The sequence below is a fragment of the Bufo gargarizans genome, chromosome 1 (assembly GCF_014858855.1).
Source record: "Bufo gargarizans isolate SCDJY-AF-19 chromosome 1, ASM1485885v1, whole genome shotgun sequence".
Classification (NCBI taxonomy): Eukaryota; Metazoa; Chordata; class Amphibia; order Anura; family Bufonidae; genus Bufo; species Bufo gargarizans.
The window spans coordinates 553,328,693-553,351,854 of NC_058080.1; the positions used below are offsets into that span (position 1 = coordinate 553,328,693).

At 44.0% G+C, this 23,162-nt stretch overlaps 1 protein-coding gene across 1 annotated transcript; it reads right to left on the reverse strand.

The window, feature by feature from the left end:
* Window positions 1-456: 456 nt before the first annotated feature.
* Window positions 457-21,565, reverse strand: NOC4L (nucleolar complex associated 4 homolog). Its single transcript, XM_044290075.1, has 15 exons — window positions 21,399-21,565; window positions 17,716-17,836; window positions 16,636-16,742; window positions 13,194-13,301; window positions 12,967-13,116; window positions 12,592-12,691; window positions 10,957-10,991; window positions 10,828-10,878; window positions 9,953-10,064; window positions 9,803-9,863; window positions 7,541-7,651; window positions 7,265-7,428; window positions 5,774-5,856; window positions 2,472-2,585; window positions 457-942 (listed from the first exon to the last, which is right to left on the reverse strand). Exons 1-15 carry the CDS (start codon window positions 21,543-21,545, stop codon window positions 829-831), a joined length of 1,578 nt encoding a protein of 525 aa, XP_044146010.1. The 5' UTR covers window positions 21,546-21,565; the 3' UTR covers window positions 457-828.
* Window positions 21,566-23,162: the final 1,597 nt, after the last annotated feature.

Genomic DNA, 23,162 nt, shown 5'->3' on the forward strand with positions numbered 1-23,162 from the left:
TTAAGGACCGTCAACTGGTCTGCTACCTCTGGACTTGGACATGATGCATAGCATAGCAGTATGGAATAAATGTTACATTTTATTACATTTCTCTGGCGTGCTTTCTTTCTGAATTTCCTGAAAGGCTGAAACGGCCTGAATCCTGTGCACCAATTGGAGGCGAGCCAACTTACTCCATACAAGCGCTATACACTTGTAAATGTATACATTGTCTAACATATGACGCCAATATACCACTACAAGAACACAGCTTGCCTTTTAGTGACTTACGAGCCCTTTCTCCAGGAGTTTTACAGACAATAAAATTTTATTTTCCTTCCTTGTCACAGCACGGGCTTGGTCTGTAATGCCATTCTGAACCAGCTCTGTGCACAGGAGCAAGCAGTGTCAAACAGATCACCCGAAATAGTGAGGACTGCACCATTAGCACATTAATTGAAGCGAGGCAGGCAGGAATGGGTTAAAACCAATTTAATTTCAGTCAAATGAATGTGTATGCATTGTAAAGGCTTCTCTGCCTCCACCAATCATGAGGACATAAATATTTCCCATGAGTGCGAAGATTGGCTGTAAATACAATGACACGACTGAGACCTGACCAATGAGGTCCTAACAATGTTACCAGAAAGATTGAAAAATCAGCATCAGGGAACATAATCAGCAGCTGAAGAATGGATGTATATACTAGTCAGGTCTGCAAGATGGCTAGAAAATATGGACGCATATTTACAGTGCGGTCATGAAGTGGTTAATCAAATTAAGGAGGGGGGGTAAAGCTTGTCATAACCAAACGTCTTGCAATACATAAAAAAACTGATATGTTTCCAGTTATAAAGAAAAGTGGTCAGCGGTGATATCAAGCTTCTTGCCAAGAAGACCTTGAACAGGTTCAAACTCCAAAGGCACGGTATGGAATTTCTTCTTCATCTCCTGCTCAAAAAGCTGCAACACAGATCATGTGTGTTAATATATATTCAGACTATTTCTACGGTCCAGAAAACCCACAATCTACGCATAGAAAATCCACGGTAAAGGCCATACGGCAGTAGAGAAATACAAAACCACTTTCCTACTTGTACCTGTAATGGACAGCAATAAGGGAGAGCGCCCAGACTTACTACAGCCAAGTCCATGCACACAGCTTTCAATACATCTCAATGTAAGACCTGTGCAGAAGGAGGCTAGCTGGGCTCCATTCCCATTCTTCTCTATAGCTGCAGCAGACATCGCAGGCCTCTTTCACAAGTCTGTTTTGCTCATTGATTTCTATCAGCCAATACTAGGTACAGGTCAACCGAGCCTTTCCCTTATACCTTATGTCTCTGGAGGCTCCACTCCTGGTTTTGTCTCACAATCACTGATGGAAATCACTGACTGTGTGGAACCGGCCTTTCCTCTGTGCCCCACTTACTAGTAGTGTACAATCCCTTTATTGGATCTGGAGACAGATTAGTGCTGCTTATATCACCGTCATTAGATGCTGTAAACCTGCCAGGTGCAAGAAGGCTGTGGCGCTACTGCCTTCTTAACCAGGCGATTGGTGGGGGTGTTAGACCCTCTCCGATTAGATACCGATAACCTTTATGAAGGATAGGTCATCAGTTAAAATTTTTGGGAAAATTCCTTTAAAGAGGACCTTTCACCTGAAAATGCAAGTTAAACTAAAGATATACCCTTATTTGCCAGCCCCCGGTGGTGCTTATTCAGTTCTTCATTTTGCACTCAGTTCCCCTGTTTGTCCGCAGTGCACCCTGCAATATTTCCCGCCTTCTATGCTAATGAGCCATTCGGCTCAACGGGGCGGGCCTGCAAAAGTTCTCCCGGGGCGTCTTTCTTCTCCCTGGCACGGAGCGCATCCAATCAGCGCGCTCCGCTCTTAGCCAGGGAGAAGAAGCTCCAGTTCTTGTGAGATTCGCGAGAACTGGAGCGATTTCATCCACCCTGAGCTGGCGCCATCTTGGATTCCCATGGCGAGCATTGGAGCAGCGTCGAAGGCGGCGGCTCAGGATGGATGAAATCGCTCCAGTTCTCGCGAATCTCACGAGAACTGGAGCTTCTTCTCCCTGGCTAAGAGGGAGAAGAAAGACACGCCCCGGGAGAACTTTTGCAGGCCCGCCCAGTTGAGCCAAATGGCTCATTAGCATAGAAGGTGGGAAATATTGCGGGGGGCACCGAGTGCAAAATGAAGAACTGAATAAGCACCAACAGGGGCCAGCAAGTAAGGGTATATCTTTAGTTTAACTTGCATTTTCAGGTGAAAGGTTCTCTTTAATGCCTCATCATATCGTTCTGCATCCTGTATGTAGCCGATGGATCTAAATATTCAGGCATGCGACCTCCGTGGCTGAAACTGATTATTTCTTACAATCACTTCAGTCTCTCTGTATAAACACAGACATCATCAACTGATCAACTGGAATTAGTTACTAGGAGACCACAGAGAAGAGAGGTGTTATTATGGTAATCCCTACCTCATAGGAGGACAGCTCCAGCAGCTCAGAAATGTCACTCTCTTGTGCGGACAAGGCCCGGCTAATTACATTGGCAGCTCTCACAATGTTTGGGTAGTAATGATTCTGTAAAGCCTGGTGTTAAGAAAAATGAATTTATATTAAAGAAAAAAACCATCAAGGACTGCCAGGGGAAAAGGAATGGTCCAGTTCAGTTACATTAACTCAGTGGCATGAAGTCAATCCCCACTATTCAGGTCAAGAGTTTTGTGCGATTCATTTCTTAAAAGACCCGTCACCATGAAATGCAGTACGTATGGAGGAGCTGAGCAGGTTACACCGCATTTCATGGCGACAGTTCTCTCTGCAGAGCAGACATGGATTTAAAGGGAATCTGTCATTATTTTATCAGAGAAAAGCAGAAACTGATGACACAGACTCCGATGAAAACATTGGACCACGATTTTGATCCTGTTGGTTTCTTAAAATCCCTGTTGATACCAGCGTGCTTCTCATACCGTGTATAGGAAGAAGCTGCCCGTCAGCACTGGGAGTTCATGACCACCAGGACTCCCGAGCATGTGCCCTGTATTGAGCAGACTCCAGTGGTCACTCACACTGAAGCGACTCAACAGTAATATTAAGAAGACAAGTGACTCAATGTTTCAATCAGGATCTCCTTCACCAGTTTGTGCTGCCCTCAGATAAGGAGCGATACCCTTTAAGAGATAGCATGCTGCTTGCCTGCAGCCACCACTAGAGGCAGCGTTCAATGTAGATCAGTATGCAGTAACTTATCAGCTCCTTCTATCGTCATCTGCCGGTAAATGTTACAGGTTTATACAGTATCAAGATAGCAGCGCCCAGTGAAGGCTGTAAAAGTAAAAGTTAAATTGCAACAAATTTAAAAACAAATTTAATTCACTTAATATTGAACACTAAAATAAAATACACAATGCATTCTATTTGATAATATATAAACTTCACTAGATAAGACTTACTTCTCCCCATAACATCATTCAAAGCTAAAAAAACAAACAAAAAAAACAAAAAAAAAAACACATACATGCAGAAGTGCGTGAAACCTTCAGAATTTTCTATATACTTCTACATAGATTTGTCCTAAAATTACATCAAATTTTCACAAAAAGCAGATAAAGATAACCAAATCAAAACACAAGAGTTTGAAGGTGAAATTAGAGTTGCAGCACAAAAATCCTTATTTCCAAGGATTCGTTATGGGGAAGAGTGATGGCATTAGTGATCAGTGCTCCCCATACTGTGGTGGAGATCAGTGCGTGTAAATACAGCGATCTCCTCCACCAGTGAGCAGCCGATTGTCGGGAAGGAACTCTTTCCTCCTGACAATCTTCTGTTACATGAGATAAGCAACGGAGCATCTCATAGTTGATCTAGTTGCTGGAAAAGTAATGAATGAACCAGCTATATTGGTTACATGCATGGACATACACTCAAGTGGACTCGGATGGCATTATATAAGCCAGATTTTTAATAGCTCATTACAGGTGAAGCTTTCTGGATTACAAAGACATGCAGCCTTGATCAAACATGTTGAGGTGCAGTAGAAGCTTGCCAACATTACCACAGGACATCTAATGTTCATCTTAGGCTCTAAAGCAGTGATTCCCAAAAGTATTACCACAGGGGAACCCATGAAATGTCTTTTCATGCTTGAAGAACCATAATGCCATTCTGCCTCAGTCGAGCATTATACAATTTTTGTCCAGTGCTATAATTTGGCTCAGATATGTTTAATGTTTCCATGACAAACACTTATCAACTGTTACTGTCAGGCTGAACAACTTTCCCTAATACTTTACCTTTAAACTGCCCTTTGTTTCCTTTTTTACCTGCTGTAGCCATCAGACCAGGAATCTGCAGCGTGCCTTATGTTCACGCTGAGCTCGCTACCAAGGGCATTCCGTCTCCAGCCCTGCCAACCGGTGGGGACAGATTCTACCCAATTCGCAGTTGGAGGGGATGGACAACTTTTCCCTCCACGTCTAGTAGTGTGTGTTGTGTGGGAGCAGCAGAACATGCCGACTTCACAGTGAGAAACTTGGTTCAGTAGCTGGAATGGAGTTACCATCCATCTGATGTATCCCTAGGGAAACACTCTATAGACTACTGAAGACTTTTCACTTCTAAGTGAATACATCAGATAGACAGTACCTGCATTCCAGCGACTGAAATAACAGTTCCTTACTGTGAAGATGGCATGCCCTCTCTTTTGCAGCTTGGTCACTTAAAATCTAAGGGAACTAATTCAGGACACTTCAATCAGTTCCTTCAGGGTATCTGCAAAAGGGGGCGAGTGAACACACAGAAGATCTGCACGAATTTCTGTGCACCCAATTCGCATTAAACACCACATCTTCTGAGGATTCTGGTGCAGATTTGATGCGGTTCATTTCATTTAAAGAGGGTGAAACCCACAGCTAGAACAGACATGCTGCGGGTTTAGAAATCCACATGGCAGGTTGATTTCCACTCAGTAAAAAAGTCTCTAAATAAATCCCATGTACACGATCTCATACACTTTGCTGGTACTGTACAGCTCTGCTTTTTTCTGCACAAGAATCCAAGTGATAAAATCGCCCGTATTCCGCAACGCGTGCAGGTGGCCTTGGAATACATAGATCATCAGGAAGTGCCCGCTCATATTTCTCTCAAAGAAACACATTCTCTATAGCTCGTCTTTTACTGCCAGTCAGTATACAAGTCCACATAGCAGCAAGTATGACATACAAGATGGGCATCAATTAAATTGTCTTTTCTTGTAAACACTGAGATGTTTTAGTTTTTGGGTGAGAGACTGCAGGAACACTTTAAAGGGCATTTTTTGCAGAAAAAAAAAGGTACATTTTAATATATGCAAATAAGCCTTTAGGAGCAATTGGGGCGTTGCGGTTACACTTAAAGGCTCCGCTCTCTGGAATTCTCTCTGCACTTTGATTGACAGGATCAGCCAGTGCTAATGTGATCACGCCTGGCCCCGTCAATCAAAGTGGAGAGGGTGCGGCACCTGCACAGAGCGCAGAGCTGCTAGGTGTAACTGCAAACTCTTAGAGGCTCATTTGCATATATTAAACCTTCATTTTTCTCAGCAATGCGGGCACATATGGACATGGGACCAACACAGATGTCTGCAGCTGCTAAGTGCACATGTAACAGGTCAGCCAGTGTCATAGGTACAAATCTGATGACAGATGCCCTTTAAGCAGGATGAAATCATTTTGCATTTCCCATTATAAAGGTCACAGGGAAATGCTTCAGTTTTGGCAAGGCAGTGATGGAGTTACCTCTATCTCCCAAAGAGAACTTTCCAAAGCGCGACTTTTTGCTGGATCTTGCTCCTCCATGATAAACGGATCTGATGCCATACCTAAAGAAAGTAAAAAAATAAATAAAAAAAAGACCATTTATATGCAAGAATCATCTATATTGCTGTTTTTCAGGTTTATTAAAAGGCACGATATTCATCATTTAAAACCAGTGAATGTGGTCAGAATGATGACCGCCGGAAATCCTCGATTCTGGACAGCACAATACATGTGAATGGGCTTTTTAAAAACGATGTAGCCCAAATCAATCTGAATGGACTTTGCAGCATGTCTAGCATGTACCACAGGCTGTACATCAGGAAAGTAATGTATTTACATGAATACATCTGCACACAATATAAACTAACACAGCGCTTGATGGTGGAGAAGCTTCAGCCCTTCAATTGCTGATATAGATTTTAATGGAGAGAGTTGTGTACAAATGCATTCGCCTCTTCTACTGAAGAATATGCAGAAACTTGGAATAGACTACTCTCATTCTCCTTGACAGTCCAAATGTCTTTCACATATATGAGGCAAATCCTGTGACTTATTTTTAACCACGCAAAACTATACATCAAAGAAATCTCCCTGAAATAAGACATTTAAAATATAAGTCATTGATAGGCAATGGCATCTTGAACTCTAAATCCATCTCCAGCTCCTGCACCATTGACTAAAGAGACATATTTGAAATTCAGGACGCCAGAAAAGCAGAGTGACAACCCTTATGGGGGCTGAAACGCCAGATTTTCTAAAAACAAAATAAATTACATACAGTATATTTTTAACATTGGGGGGTGATCCAGGAAAGATATTGATGACCTATCTTCAGGATAGGCCATTAATATCAGATCTGCGGGGGGTCTGACACTGAATCCCTGCCGATCAGCTGTTAGTAGAGGCCCGGCGCTCTGAGCGCCATGGCTTTTCCTGGGCCAGTGATGTCACCATACATCGGTCACGTGGCCAAGCTGTAGTTTAGCCCCATTCAAGTCAATGAGGCTGAGCTGCAGTACCAAGCAGTGCCCTGTGCTCAACAAGCTGACAGGAGTCCACAGCGCTCACCGGAGCTCCTCAACTCATTCTTGGATTCAGATTGCAGATATTCTGTCAGTTGCACTACAAAAAAAAAAATCTCAAATTGACTGTAAAGGCATAGTCACACTTAGGATAAAAGCTGTGGAGCAGCAAATGCAGAACAATATCTGTACTTGCAGCTCAGATTTTAAATACGCGGCAAATATATATGATAATTTTCAGAAAAATCAAAACCATTTGGGCAGATTTTGCGGCTGTGGCATACTGGAGGATTCACTGTAAAATCCTGCCACGTGTGGCCGTACCCTTAAACATTCATCGTTACTTGGTTGAGGACTGATAATGGCCATGCAGTTGTGCGGTAACGGTCAATCTGAAAAGCGCACACACGTGGAACTGTAACCTAGCAAGTTTTGCCACTGCACTAACCTCCTTCAGCCGAGGGTCGATGTATAAGGGGTCGACAAGATGGATGTCTCCGGATCAGATTGCAAATAAAAGGAATTATCATCACCAGGACTTGTGGCGGTGCTGTAAGGGATAGCCGCGAAAGGCGCTTGGCAAAGGCAGCAACAAGGTAAGCAGGTAAATGCCTGGAAGAAAATACAAATACATGTAAATTGTAAGATGTTGCAGAGGAGAATTCCCTTGTAGCTGCCAATTAAAAGACTTCAGGCCAAAAAAATAAAGTGTTGTAAATCTTACGTGGATGACAAGAACAAGTTGGCCAAATGAAAGAAGCGGGCTCGATATTTCACATGAAACACTGAAGGATCCAGAAGTGAATAAAGCTTTTTATAGAAATCTGGGTATTCTCTGAAAGATCAAAGCACAACATATCAAGCAGTAAACTACAGCTTTAATAGGTTTTCTATAGAAAAGAACATGCTATTTGTCTCACTGCCCTTCCAAAATTCAAACCCTTTGTCCAGAATTAGTCAAATAAGGATACTTTCTTCCAAAAACAGCACCACCCTGTTCACAGGTTGTATGCTGCATTGCAGCTCAGCCCCAGTGCCTCCAAAGGAACAACCCATGGACAAGGGTGGTGCTGTTTTTGGAAGAAAGCAGCAATTATATGCTGGACAACCCCTTTAACTAATGCAGTGTATGGGTGAACAATCAGTACTGCCACTAGCTGCTGTCCATACTAGGGTTGTCTGGATACCAAAATTTTGATTCGATTTAGATACCATAAAAAAAGTATTGCGATAAGTATTCGATACCACGCAAACAAAAATAAAACCACCAAAAGAGACGCATGCATTTTATGCAACATCCGACCCATAATAGAACCGTCCTATCCTATTTTTGGGGGGGACAAGAAGACAAAAAAAAATGCCCAATCGCGTGGCTTTTATAATTTCTTTTCTATTTCAGCATTAACCACATAGGAGATATTTTTGGTTTGGACTTTTTGGATGTGGCGATATGTAATATGTTTATTTACTGTTTACATATTTTCTATGTAAAATTGGGGTGATTTAAACTTAATATTTTGGTGGGGGGGGTTAAACTTTATTTATTTTTTTACTTTTTATTTAATAACCATTAGCCCCCTTAGGGGCTAGAACCTGGGATCTTTTAATCCCTTGTCCTATTCACCCCAATAGAGCTCTATTATGGTAAATGGGACTTTACACTCTCCTTGCTGCCCTGTGCTTTGTGCACACAGCAGTAGGGAGCGTACCATGACAGCCAGGGCTTCAGTAGCGTCCTGGCTGCCATGGTAACCGATCGGAGCCCAGCAATTTCACTGCTGGGGCTCCTATTGGAAGCTACCACTGCACCACCAATGCAGAGGGGAGAAGGGGACCCAGTGGCCACTGCCACCAATGACTATAACACTGGGGTTGGGAGGGCGCACTGCGCCACCAATAAAGATAACTAACCTTTTAATACAAATACAGGAGGTGGTTGCCGACAGCAGAGTTCCATAGCAGACACCCGACCACTATGACAAGGCGCTGCGATCTGTGGCAGTTAACCCCTCAGGAGCCACACCTGAGGGGTTACCTGCCGCAGAACGCAGCGCCTTGTCATAGAGGCCTGGTATGTGATTCTGCCGCAGGCACCCGCCGCCTATATTTGAATTTAGGGTTGTTGCGGGTATCAAAATTTCGATACCCAATCAATACTTTTGTCCCGGTATCGTATAATTTCCATTTTTTCGATACTGGGCCTCGCAGTCTAGTATCTCCGAACATGAGCACGCTGCTATCAGCCCCATTAAGGGTGGTCGTGTCCATATTGCAGACCACAAAAAACAGACCTCGGCAAAGTGTACCCCACATTGCGGTGCAGACCTATTAACTTCAATGGGTTTGCGATCTGCATGTTGTGGGCAAAGATAGAACATGTCCGCAAAACGGACACGGCCGTATAAATAAACTGTAAATAGTGAGGTCCTGACATTATCATGCAAATAGCTGGCAGTGTAAGGCATACTGAAGGCATGTGACATCGCTATTTTCCCTATGTGCTGCTCCGTTCCCTGCCTGGTATGTAAATTCATCCTATCGGTACAGGGAGGAGGACACGGCCATGTTTCTCAAGGGGCATCAATCTGCATCAGCCCATACTTATAGCCTAATGCGTTCTAAAATGTGATCTTGCTTTGCATTAACAGATTAGGTACTTTTTTTCCTGAAACATTGGAGGACTTTTATGACACAACAGTAATGAAGTAACTGGACATGACAAGCCTAATTGCCCATGCTTTCCCAAATAACGACGACGTAGCACACTTAGGGAGTGTTCACAGATGGCAGATTTGCTGCTGGATTGTTCTACATATCCACTCTTGTCACAGTCTACAACTCCAATCATGCATTACCATGTAATACACCCATCCAGAACAAAACAACTGATGCTATAACGTAAATGGTCCTACAGGTACCGCATGTGGCAATATATGTGTATAACTACAAAGCATTTATAGTCATAAAAAACATGATGACCACTTACAAATTATGCTGGTGAATCAGTACAAAAAGCCCATTTAGCGCAAGAAGACTTATTGCTCCACCTAAGCAAGTGTTCAAAAAGCAGAAAAGATATGTTAGAAAAGACAACGGTAGTGCCACAACGAGCTGTGCTGAGCTTACTTCTACTTACCAACGTCGTAAGCCGCCGTAAGGAAGTCTATCATCAAAGCAGCTTTACTCATGTGAGGCAATATGGACTCATGGAGGATTAAAAGCACCTTCTTGTACAGACTCACTGATAGCTGGGAGGAAATAGACATGAGAATGAAGGCAGGAATTAGACCTACCGGTAATTGGATTTCCACAAGTCCCACATGACAGTACCACATGGATCAAATACTGGTGCGGTCATGAATGATGTCCCGGAAATCTTGCCGACCACCCACTGCCCATACACGTCCGTGCAATCAACATATCTCTGCACTGTATTTTTAAAACATCTGTGCAGAGAACGCAGGTGCACACTAAGCAGGGAGCCAGCTGTCAGTGACATTAGGGCTCACCATAGAAAAGACAGGGATGGTTTTTCACCATTTCTGCTTTCCCCATCGCTGAATGAGCACCGTGCATAGAGATCATAAAGAGGAAATGCCGCTACCGCCAGGACCTGGGAGTTTGCAGAGCTGGGTGGGTCTTAGCAGACCAAGATCATCTCTGCAGGGAGGCTGTATTGCCCCTGTAACGGTTGTTTTATCAGCACCAGTAACAGGAGAAATTAGCAATAAATGTAAAAACGTATGTCCCCTAAAAGTCTTGTGTTGCACGTTGTCCTAATAATAAATAAAATGTGAACAGACTTTACCCATTTATAAAAAATAAAGCCCCATGTATCATCAAAAAGGCACAAAAATAATTGACATAACCGAATGCGAAAAAAAAAAAAAAAAAAAAATCTTTCAAAGACGCATGTATTAAAACAGAAAAGGCATCTGGTCAGAAAGGATAAAAACAGGAGTTAGCATGAAGGCAACTATGCATCCGAATAAGCCGGCTCTGCAAACAAACCTTGTGCTTCAGGAAGCCCATCCAGACTCTCTCAAAGGCCTTCTTGTGTTCCTGTAAGAGAAACCATGAACGATTATTGGCAAGTCAACATTGCACAGCTAATGCCGCACACACAAATACTGGATTTACCTTCAGCTTTGCTGGCTTCCAGTCCTCTACTTTTTCTATAAATAAAAATAAATAAAATAAGTCACCAGGACATAAGCATAAAAACGGAGGCTGCGCCATACATGTACATACTGCATAGTAACTACACAGCAGAATACATGGTATGATGCAGAAAGCGATTAACCTTTCAGGTGAGTGGGAAAACACAGTTCATGGTCAAGTGAAGGTGCTGCCCCCAGCAATCAGACACCAACTGCAAATGGAAACTACACCTTTACATGTCCGTAGTGCATTGCGGATCCACAATACACCCTGCCGGCACCCTAATAGAAATACCTATTCTTGCCCGCAATTGCGGACAAGAATAAGACATGTTCTATTTTTTTCCCGGAGCTGCGGACCGGAAGATCAGCGGTGCAACTCCAGAAATGCGGATGCAGACAGCACACTGTGTGCTGTCCACATCCATTTCTGCCCCATAGAGAATGAATGGGTCCGCACCTGTTCCGCAATTCACGGAACGGATACGGACCCATTATTACAGATGCGTGAATGGAGCCTAACTAGGATGAAATCCTCCACTTGTTCCTTGCACGCGTTTTTTTTTTTTTTTTTTTATAAATCTGAAAGGGAATGTGTCATCAGAAAATGATCTATTGTTTATTGAGTTTTTTTATTCTTTTTATTTTTCCACGTCACCATCTAAATTGCAGTTTTCACACGGGCCACTTGGTCTAAAATACGTTAAGAGTTTTCTGAGATTTTAATACTGATGACCTATCCTCTGGATAGGTCATCAGTATCTGATGGTAGGGGACCAACACCCAGTACCCCACCAATCAGCTGTTCTGTGAGCACCGCAGCCTTCTCGCATCTTTTCCACGTCTGAGTGACGACACGTTCATCTGTCATGTGGCCTAGGCGCAGCTCAGCCCTAAAGAAGAAGTGAATGGGGGCTCATCTGCAATACCAAGGACAGTGCTTGGTAAGCACAGAGAAGGCCACAGCACTCACATGAGTGTCGGTGCCTTCTCACAGCTTATCGGCGGGGGTGACGGGTGTCAGAGCAAAGGTCAAGGCATAGGTCAGTTATAAAATCTGAGAAAACCCTTTTAAGACTGTCTTTTGAGAGCAGCTACATGGACCATAGAGTAGACAGGAGGTGACCCCATTGACTTCCATGGGAGTTTTCTAGGCATACTTTGTGACCTGTGCAGAGGTCAGAAGGGAGCTGATAAGCTGTGAAATAACCTACTGTGAATGGTGGATTCTGAGTTATCTATATATAGGTGTTACTTGTCACTAATTCTGCCTGTGGCGATAATGGCTACTGAAAAATTATCTGTAAAGAAGAGGAAATCATCGCCTATTATTGGACCGAGGGGCCAGTATGGAAATGGCAGGATATATATTTTAGTAAATATAGATAGTGTCATGGAAAAAAAAAACAAACAAAAAACGTTTAACATAAAATGTAATTTAAACAATAGCTCATTTTCTAATGACACATTCTTTTTAAGTTTCATTGCCAGTTCATCTGTAATAGTAGACACACATACATCTTATAAATTACAAAGCTGAACATAATTAGCATTAGATTTTTAAAAGGGATCACGAAGAATCACTACACAAAGCCCATATATAGGGTATTCCTACCTTTTTGTGCTAGGAGGAAGTTGGATAATTTGCTTTCAACTGGCATGTTAATGGATGACAGGAGACCAAAACCGTTGTTCAAGAATGTAGAAGGTAAGGGCTGGAGGGGAAAAAAAAGGACATTTTACTATGCTCTGCTTATAACAGGAGTAAGAATAACGGTAAACCGTTTACATACCATATCATGACATCGTAAAGTCAGTAAGATTACACACACACTACTTTCTTCACTCATAATGATTATATGTTACAGCCAGCATTAGACCACAGCGGCGTTCTCAGTTGCATTCGCTGCTTGTCCACTGCCCCATCACACTGACTTTACTTTGAAAGACATCCAGTTCTAAACTGCCACAAGGCGAGTTTCCAACTTACCTCCTTAGTGTTCTGGGAGACTTGTGCAATCCTTTCATTGATCACCGACATGGTGTAGTATCGGACGTCATCATATTCCAGGAATTCTTGGAACCGAGATATTAGAGAAGAAGAATCCTTCTCTTCTTGGAGCAATCTATCTATAACAAGCTAAAGAGAAAACTACATAAGCCCACAAACCGTGTCAGAACTACATAGAATACGTGAACTGTGACATTTTGGTTTACCTTCAACAAACGACGTGGAAACCAGTAACTATCTTTCCAACTGGCACTTTCCAAGGGGAACTTTCCTTCCAGCTGAACAAATTTCATAAGCATGCACAACGCCAGTTCCTGTAGCAGGAGACAAGATCAGCTGAAGCTTATATTAAAGGAAGTTTCCCGTATTGATGACCTATCCTCAGATCGGCGGGTTCAGACTGCTTGCACCATCACTGATCAGCCGTTTGAAGACTCTGCAGCACTCGTGCTAACACTGCATTCTCTTCACCGTTTACCTGCTCACCGTCAACACCGCAGCAGTGCAATTACAGCTCCTCTGTCCTATTCAAGTGAACGGGCTGGATAGGCTGTAATTACACTGCTCGCTGATCAGGTAAACAGTGAAGAGAATGCAGTGTTAGCACGAGTGCTGCAGAGTCTTTAAACAGCTCATACGTGATGGTGCCGAGAGTCGGAACCTCGCCGATCTGATATTGATTACCTAGCCTAAGGATAGGTTATCAAGATAGGAAACTTTCATTGTAGTTCTCAATATCTAAGCCTTGGAGAAGAAATTGAAGAGGTTATTGTAAAATTAAAGTAAATAAACCATACTTTTTGTTTCTACTCGTGCAGGGATGCTCACCCTGTGGCCCTCCAGATGTTGTAAAACTACAACTGCTACTATGCCCTGCTGCAGGCTGATAGCTGTAGACTGTCTGGGAATGCTGGAAATTGTAGTTTTGCAACAGCTAGAGGGCCGCAGGTTGAGCATGCCTGTACTAGAGTATATACCTGGTGCAAATTTATGTATGTAAATATTTTCTAATGCTATTTCTTACCTAGAAATACTCGTCATTTATGGCCCAATTGGGGGGGGGGGGGGGGGTAAAGAGAAAATGCGCCATTTTTAAATTATTTACATTTTTTTTAAAGGTCTCCATACACATTAGTGTATAGTTGGCCAAACCTTTAGAGAACAGCGGATTTGGCCGACAGTTTACTGTTTAAGGGGAGCCCATAACTCTCCCCCGACAGATGAAATTAATATTTCCCACTGATCCTTTTGATCTCCCAGGAGATAAGCTGCTGCCAGAAGTTTCTGGCTTTCTCTTCTCCCCCATTAAATACATATGTATGCTTGGCCGAGCCGAATGTGTATGGAGAAGCCAAGATTGAATGTGTAAGGCAATGGTCATTTGGTCATGCCTGCAAACTTTCAAAATCCACTACTGCCCCAGGTGCCCACTCATGGAGGAAATATCTTTGCACCTATTTTGGGAGTGCCCCATTGCATAGAGTCTGTTAGATCTTACTGTACATCTCTGCTGAATTTATGATTGTCTTTTAGACAGTACATGCAGGGAGATGACAGGCAAACAGTTTGTTGCCCAAAGCAACCAATGATACAGAATGCATTTTATACACCAATGTAACTGCTGAGGCACTGCTTCTCACTCTGCCTCTCATCTCCCCTGCATTTCAGATTGTCATTATCCTGCATGTTCTGCCTAAAAGAAAAACTGTTTGTTGCCTATAGCAACCAATCACAGCACAGCTTTCATTTCACTATCGAGTTTCTTACAATACTGTAGACTTATATTTACCAACCTGTGGCTCTCCATCTGTTGCAAAACTACCACTTCCATAATGCCCCACACCCTACAGCCAGAGTATGATGGAGTTGTTTTGCAACAGCTAGAGAGCCACGGGTTGCTAAAGATATGTCCACAGTATTGTAAGAAGTGCTGTAACAAAATAAAAGCTGTGCCATGACTGGTTACTATGAGAAACAAACGGTTTATCTATTAGACAGCACAAGTAAAGAGATTACCACTCTAAATCAGAAAGAACCTTATTGTCACGCCCTGCCCTGTGAGTGATCTGAGAAGATCTGTCAGACTTGCGACGCGTGAGCCTATTTGACAGATTGCTTTGTTGTGGCTTTGGGCAGGATCCCACCCCCTCACAGGTTCTGCTCATCAGTTAGTAATGCCATTTATACCTGCCTCTCACTCTAGCCCTTGTGGTTTATAGTTTATTCTGGAGTTCTCTGTTGGATCTCCTGCTCCCAGTTTGTCTTCAGTTAAGTCCTCCTACTTTCAATTCTGTTGTTTGTATTGGCTAGGCTTTAGGTAGACGCTGGTTCCTTCATCTTGTGCAAGGAACCGGTTGTCTTTTCGCCTGCTCCCTCCCTAGCTGAGGGTTTGTGTCAGTTGCAGCAGAGCTTAGGTTTGAGTGCATGAACACTTGTACCATCAAAGATTTGTTCATGTTGGTAGCAGTCAGGTAAAGGCCCAGGGATTGTCAGGAGGTGACCTTTCCCTGTTCCCTAGCTGTGGGGCCTAGCCTGGTGTTTTGCTTAATTTTGTTGTGTTTGGTTTGCTTCCCTTCCCTCACCTTCCGTGACACTTATTTTCTGACAACTGACAGGTAGACGTAGATTGAGAAGCGCTGTAGTAAATTGAAAGCTGTGATGTCGTTGGTCAATATAGGCAAAAATAATAACTGCTATGAATGGGTGCTATGGACAACAACGTTTTTTTTTTAACCGCACATGCAGGGAGATGAGAGGCAGGCTGAAATGCAGGGGTAAAAGAGAGGCAGTCAGAGACAGTGACTCAGCAGTTGCAGTTACATTAGTTTATACATTTTAATGCATGTTGTATCAAAAACACAATACTTTATTAGAATCTTTCAGAACACTGCTGGCTAAACTTGACAACTGCAAATGCTATCAGGCTCTGGTCACACTTGCACTATAGTTCCCATTAGTGTCACATGTCACATTGAAAATAGTTCCATAATAGTTCGGTCATCCTCTCAGGTACTACAACAACTCATCTCTGACACATTCCAACACGGACTGACTCTAAACCATCGATTCTGAGCCCTCGCCCTTTCACCACTCCCCTCCCGTTCCTTTTTCTAGTTGTATTATATCCTGTGTTAAAGGTTTTGTATACGATGCATACAAAAATTATATCAGAACACAGCTCTGCTGTTGGCTTGGCGCCTCTATTTAGATAAAGCTTGATAGTTAACCACCAAATATGATGGGATGGGCACTGTTCTGCTCCCCTCTCATATATGGCTCGCGCTTTACGATTGCGTCCTCACACTTCCTATTGGCCTTGAGGTCAGGCGATCCATGGGCCTAACCACCCCTTGTCCGTGGTTGCATGACCGCTCTGGCCAAGTGAACTTGCTTTGCCTGTTGCACTATATCTGTTCATCATACCCATTGACGCTGTAACACCCTGATACTTCTATGACTATGTATCGTATATCTTAAGTGTTTATACGTTTTCCTTATTTCTGTAATTGTAACGGACTAAATTATAAAATCAATAAAAAGAACATTGAAAAGAAAATAGTTCCATAAAAGTGCTGTGCTCTTGTTAGTTATCACATGCTATTTGCTAGCGCTTACCATTATAGCACTGAATGCATATGTCCTACTGACCTGAACCTGGAAAGAAGCAGCATGCAGAAGCTCCACCAGACAGGACACGCAGCTGTTGTACCGGTGCCTAATCCATATTTTGTACTTCTCTTCTGCGCTCAGTGAATCTGTCCATGCAAATATATTATAAATCAGAAAATATTTCACTGTAAACTAAAACAATAGACTGTGAAGCTTCAAACTAATAAAAGAAAACAAGTTCAAACAGTTTCTCATGACAGGACATGTCAGGGTTTAGTTAGGCAGCACCATAAACATGGGATAATCAGTACGACCCAGAAACAAAAATCTCAAAAAGCTCGCTTGTCACCTAAAATGAATGCAAGGGCTCATGCTAATTTTTTTTGTGTGTTTGTTGTTGTTGTTTTTTTTTCTAATAGCCTGTATGCGGAACCATTCACTTCAATGGGGCCAGAAAAAAAATGGAAATGACTGCATTACGTGTCTGTTCTGCAAATAGATCGTCCTATTATTGCCGCATTACGGACAAGGATAGGACTGCTCTATTAGGGTGTCAGCCATTCCACAAAATACAGATCGCAAAACATTTAACAGTTGTGTGCATGAGCCCTAAGTTACAGAAACCTATGTGTGCTATTACTTAAAGGGGTTGTCTAGACTCTAGATCAGGAATTGGCAACCTTCGGCACTCCAGCTGCTGTGAAACTGCAACTCCCAGCATGCAAACTTAATTGGCTGTTCTTGTAACTCCCACAAAAGTAAAAGGAGGATTCTGGGAGTTGTAGTTTGAGAACAGCTGGACTGCCGGTGGTTGCTGATCCCTGCTCTAGATACTGATGACCTATTCTTAGGATAGGTCATCAATATCAGATTAGTGTAGGACCCCTACAGGGTCAGTTGTTCTCAGCAGCTACCAGAAATGACACAGTGGTTGGAGCTGGAAGCAGACAGCCTCATCCATTGTGTAGTGGCCATCAATGGAATGGGAGCTGAGCTGCAGTAACCTGGTGCGCCCACCACACAGCAAGTTTGGAAAAGGATTCCCCGCAATGTGTAAAACATGAAGACATCACCACAGATTGCCTCACTGACCACTGCAGCGTTGAGGGACAGGAGTACCTGATAAGCTCTCATCTTCCGCTGGAAGGTCCCCAATATGAAGTTCTCCTTTCTCCAGTAAAGACTCAAAGAGCTTTGAACAGGTCCGGATGGCAGCGAGAACGTCATCTTTATTTTCAGACTAAACAAGACAAATAGTACAAGCTGCAGAATAACAGACGATGTGCAGGACACAGACTACCGTATATACTCGAGTATAAGACTAGTTTTTTGGCACATATTTTTGTGCTCAAAAAGCCCCCTCGTCTTATACTCGAGTCTAGGTCTGTATTATGGCAACTTACATTGCCATAATACAGACCATGACATGTTGGGGGCCGGAGAAGCTGTTACTTACCTTTACAGCTGCTCCGGTCAGCTCCCAGCACGTCCGCGCGGCACCTCTGTTAAGCTCCCAGTGTAAATCTCGCGAGACACGTGGGCCGCAAGATTTACACTGGGAGCAGACCGCAAGATTTACACCGGCAGTAAGTACCGTCCCCTGCACAGCCTCCCCTCCCTCCCCCTGGACAGCCCCCCCTCCCTGGCCAAGTATGAAGTAGGGAGGGGTATTTTCTTGATTGCGAAAATTCGCGCACAAAAAAAAAAATAATAATAATAGCATTCAAATTTACGCATAAAAATTTGCATGAACTGGTATTTTCCCAAAAATCGAATTTTATTGGTACGGTATCTATTTTTATTTTTGAAATTTACCAGTAGCTGCTGCATTTACCACCCTAGTCTTATACTCGAGTCAATAATTTTTCCCATTTTTTGGTGGTAAAATTAGGGGCCTCGGCTTATACTCGAGTATATACGGTATATTAGGTGGCGGCATTGCTAGGGTCTGAAAATATCCGGGGCACAAGCCCACTGTGTTGAAAATGCACATTAAAGGCATGCTTAAAGGGGTGTTCTGGTTTACACATATGAAGTGCAGTACTGCAGACGGCAGTCATTATATAATACAATATTCAGTAACTTTCCAATATCTGTTATGTTTCATTTCCTCACCACTGCAGAAATCTTTGCTTGGGTCCTTTAATATTGATGGGAGTGGACCCTGGGCAACCCCACAAATCATCCCCCCACCCCCCTTGTACTTGTTCCGCTACTTGCGGGCATGAGTTCAGTCACTTTGGTGCACAGTCCCGTCCTGCAGCGCGAGACCCGTGACCTCCCGCAGCGGGTATCGCGGCCGCAAGACGAGATTGCGCACCAAAGTGACTGAACTCATGCCCGCAAGTAGCGGATCAGCAGAACAAGTACAAGGTTGTGGGGGGATGATCTGTGGTGGGTTGCCCAGGTCCAATCAATATTAAAGGGCCCTGGAATAGCTAAATAAAAAAATAAAAAAATGCTACTAGCATAACATTCGGGACACTGGACAAAATATCCGGGGCTCAAGCACTGAATGTTTTGACCTAACGACGCCCCTGATATTAGGCGACTATGTACCCAGGCTCAGTTAAAGGGATCGTGTTAAAGGGAACCTGACATCTCGATAATGCCCCCCCACCCCACCCCCCAACCACCTGAATTACCTTAAAGGGAACCTGTCACCGGGATTTTGGGTATAGAGCTGAGGACATGGGTTGCTAGATGGCCGCTAGCACATCCGCAATATCCAGTCCCCATAGCTCTGTGTCCTTTTATTGTGTAAAAAAAACGATTTGATACATATGCAAATTAACATAAAAGAGTCATATCTTACTTGTGTGACCAGAGAAGAGTCATATTTTCAAGCTCTGGCTCATCTCAGGTTAATTTGCATATGTATCAAATCGGTTTTTATACACAATAAAAGCACACAGAGCTATGGGGACTGGATATTACAGATGTGCTAGCGGCGATCTAGCAACCCATGTCCTCAGCTCTATACCCAAAATCCAGGTGACAGGTTCCCTTTAAACCATCTTGTTTAATGCTGTATTTTGTTCTGTTGTATGATGGCATGTTGGATGTGAGTCCCAGCATAGTCTGACTCTAACCAGTCAGCGATGCCATTGTCAGACTGGTTACCTCCCCTGTGTACCCTTACTGCAGACTGCTAGCAATGCATTCATATTTTCTAGCAGGAATAATAAAGGAACGGCACAGTATACAGCCATAAGAATAGATGCTCCAGAATTGTTATTAAACCAGGCATGTCAGGAGAGGTGACAATGGGATTTTGAGAAACCCACTCAAAGCGTAAAAACTGTACCGAGACTTCAAGGCATGCTGCAGGAAGGACACCGGCTTCACAGAGGAAACCATTCACTGCAAGCAAAATATGTGGCTAGATCTGCACCAAAATCAACTAGGAAATGTGACTGCGACTGATGAAATCCACTGCGGATTTAGGTAGATATTTTGTAAGCTCCTTTTGTCATTATTGACTTGTCTGTCATGTTATGAATGTTTGTACACGAACCCCCGCACTGTAAAGCGCTGCGGAATATGTTGGCGCCATATAAATAAAGATTATTAGATCATTACCATTACCACGGTGTAACTTCTACAGAGGTTGCCCCCATAATCTGTTATGGTGAACCTGTCCTAAGACAGGATGGGGATCAGGACATAAGGCTACTTTCACACTTGCGGCAGAGTGATCCGGCAAGCAGTTCTGTCGCCGGAACTACCTGGCAGATCCGGCAAAACGTATGCCAACTAATGTCATTAGGGTACTTTCACACTTGCGGCAAGACAGATCTGACAGGCTGTTCACCCTGCCTGATCCGTCCTTCCACTATTTCTCCGTGCCGCCGCTCCGTCCCCATTGACTATAATGGAACGGGGGCAGAGTTCCGGTGCAGCACGGCGAAAGGCTGCCGGACTAAAAGTCCTGCATGTCTGACTTTTTAGTCCGGCGGCCTCTCACCACGAACTGCTGTACTGCGCCGGAGCTCCACCTCGTCCCTATTATAGTCAATGGGGACGGAGCGGCGGTCCGGCGAAATAGTGGAAGGAAGGATCCGACAGGGTGAACAGCCTGTCAGATCCGTCCTGCCACAAGTGTGAAAGTACCCTTAGTATGATCGATCAGGATCCTGACCAGTCAGAAAAATGTATTGAAACGCGGGAACAGTCTTTCCAGTGTCATCCGGCAAACCGTATCCAGCATAAAAAACTTGGGGTCTGCGCAGAAGGAAGGATCCGGCATTTTAAATGCTGGATCCGGCACTAATACATTCCTCTGGCAAAAAATAAAGCTGGATCCGGCATTCAGACAAGTGTTCAGTTTTTTTGGGCCGGAGATAAATCCGTAGCATGCTGCGGTTTTATCTTTTGCCTGATCAGTCAAAATTACTCCATTCAGAATGCATGGGGATATGCCTGATCAGTTCTTTTCCGGTATAGAGCCCCTGTGACGGAACTTAGTACCGGAAAAGAAAACCGCTAGTGTGAAAGTACCCCAATTCATACAGCGGGTGCTCGTCCCATGGGGACCACTCCTATCTCCACTATATTATGGTATACTGCCCGAGAAGCCCACCTAGTATTCCCACCAGCCCAGCTGCTGCCAGTACAGGTTTTCTGGCAGCTATGGCAATTGCTGGTGCTTTGTGTGGCAGAGTGTGGGGGTCCTGGCAGTCACAGTATCGGCAGTGCTGGGGGGAGCGGGGGCCCCAGGGTGCCATGCTCTGTTCAGGTAATGTGGACTGTATACCTATGTACATAGGAACATCACTGCGGCACCGCGCATGCGCCATTACCTCCAGATATTCCAGGATATCAAACACCGAGTTGGCATTTGCCCGGCTCTGCAGCACCTCCCTGAGCTTCGTGTCCAGCTCCTGCCTCACAGACACGCCGTCCATGCCCCGGACCCGGTTTGCACGCTTTTCCTTGCGCGCCGCCATGTTTGCCCACGTGTAGGAAGTAGGCGCTGGTCTGACGCGCATGCGCGGGTGGCGACAGAGGCAGCGGCCGCTAGTCTGCTTCATGTAGGACCCTGAAGGCTGTCAGCTCCGGAGGAGACACTGAATAAGACTGGCATGATCAGCACCAAGTGCTAAGGCTGTGACCACCTGGTGTCTGTACAATACAATGGGCATCTTACAAAACGCTTAAGTAACCACAGATACACTTTAATGAACAATAAAAGACAGGGATCAGGGTATTAAAAGAAAAAAAAAAGTAAACTCCTAATTCTGCCCCCCCTCTGCTCCAGCGCCTCCTCCCGCTGGGCTTTTTTTCAAGTAGTAGTGATGTGCCCATACACCACATGTGACCGCTGCAGCCAATCATTGTCCTCAGCGGTTTTGTGCTGTACACCTCTGAGCCCTGTAACTGGCTGCAGCAGTCATGTGTGGTGTCACTCTTCACAACATAGAAACCGCGCTGCTCTCCAATAACTCCACTCAGACCTCTTCAGCATGTGCCGACATTCATCAATACACCAATTAAGGGATGCATCCCTGACTAAGGTGACACCCGGGGTGGGTGATAGATGGAAATGGAAAACCGGTCAAATTGTTTGATATGCATGTATTCCTCTGAAGTCTGAGTATAATAAACGCTGGATTGGGATTAAAACTCATTGTGGTGCTTCACTATCTTTGCCTATCTGGTCCTGACCGATATAGGAGAGGCGACTAGACGTGTGGCAAGAAGACAGTGATTGGCGTATTGACGAATGTCAGCACATGCCGAAGAAGTTATTGGAGAGCAGCTCGGCTTCAATGTTGTGAAGAGTTGAACAAGGTGTGAACAGGACCCACCACACCCGTAACCTGCAGCGCCCAAAGTAGGATTGACAATTCGGAATTGACTTTTTGCTTTTATTCATGTGTGGTGTCACTGCTGCTGCCAAAAACAAGACATCATGGCTGTGGCAGTGAGATGGATGGGACAGTGGCACTAGAGCGGAGTTAGGAATGGTGACTATAACTTCATTAAGGTCTTCTCATGCCTTTTACCATTATGCATTGACTCAGAGAACCCCTTTAACAACTCATGTAAAAGTTGTATCCAATAAGAATCACATCCAATATGCACACATAGATCTGTTGCAGAGACTGATATAGGTCATCAATATCGAGACCGGACAACCTTCTTTTGAGGCTTTTTCCTGAATATAAAATCCAGGTGTCAGCCAAAAGTCTGTAGGAAACATGAAAAATAAATGATGGTCCAACTAAACGCAAACCGGATGGAATAGCATGCCGCTGCAAGATGCTGTGGTAGCCATGCTGGTTCAGTATGCCTTCAATTTTGAATAAACCCCAAACAGTGTCACCAGCAAAGCACACCATCACACCTCTTCCTCCATGGTTCACGGTGGGAACCAGGCATGTAGAGTCCATCCCTTCACCTTTTCTGCGTCACACAAAGACACGGTGGTTGGAACCAAAGATCTCAAATTTGGACTCATCAGACCAAAGCACAGATTTCCACTGGTCTAATGTCCATTCCTTGTGTTCTTTAGCCCAAACAAGTCTCTTCTGCTTGTTGCCTGTCCTTAGCAGTGGTTTCTC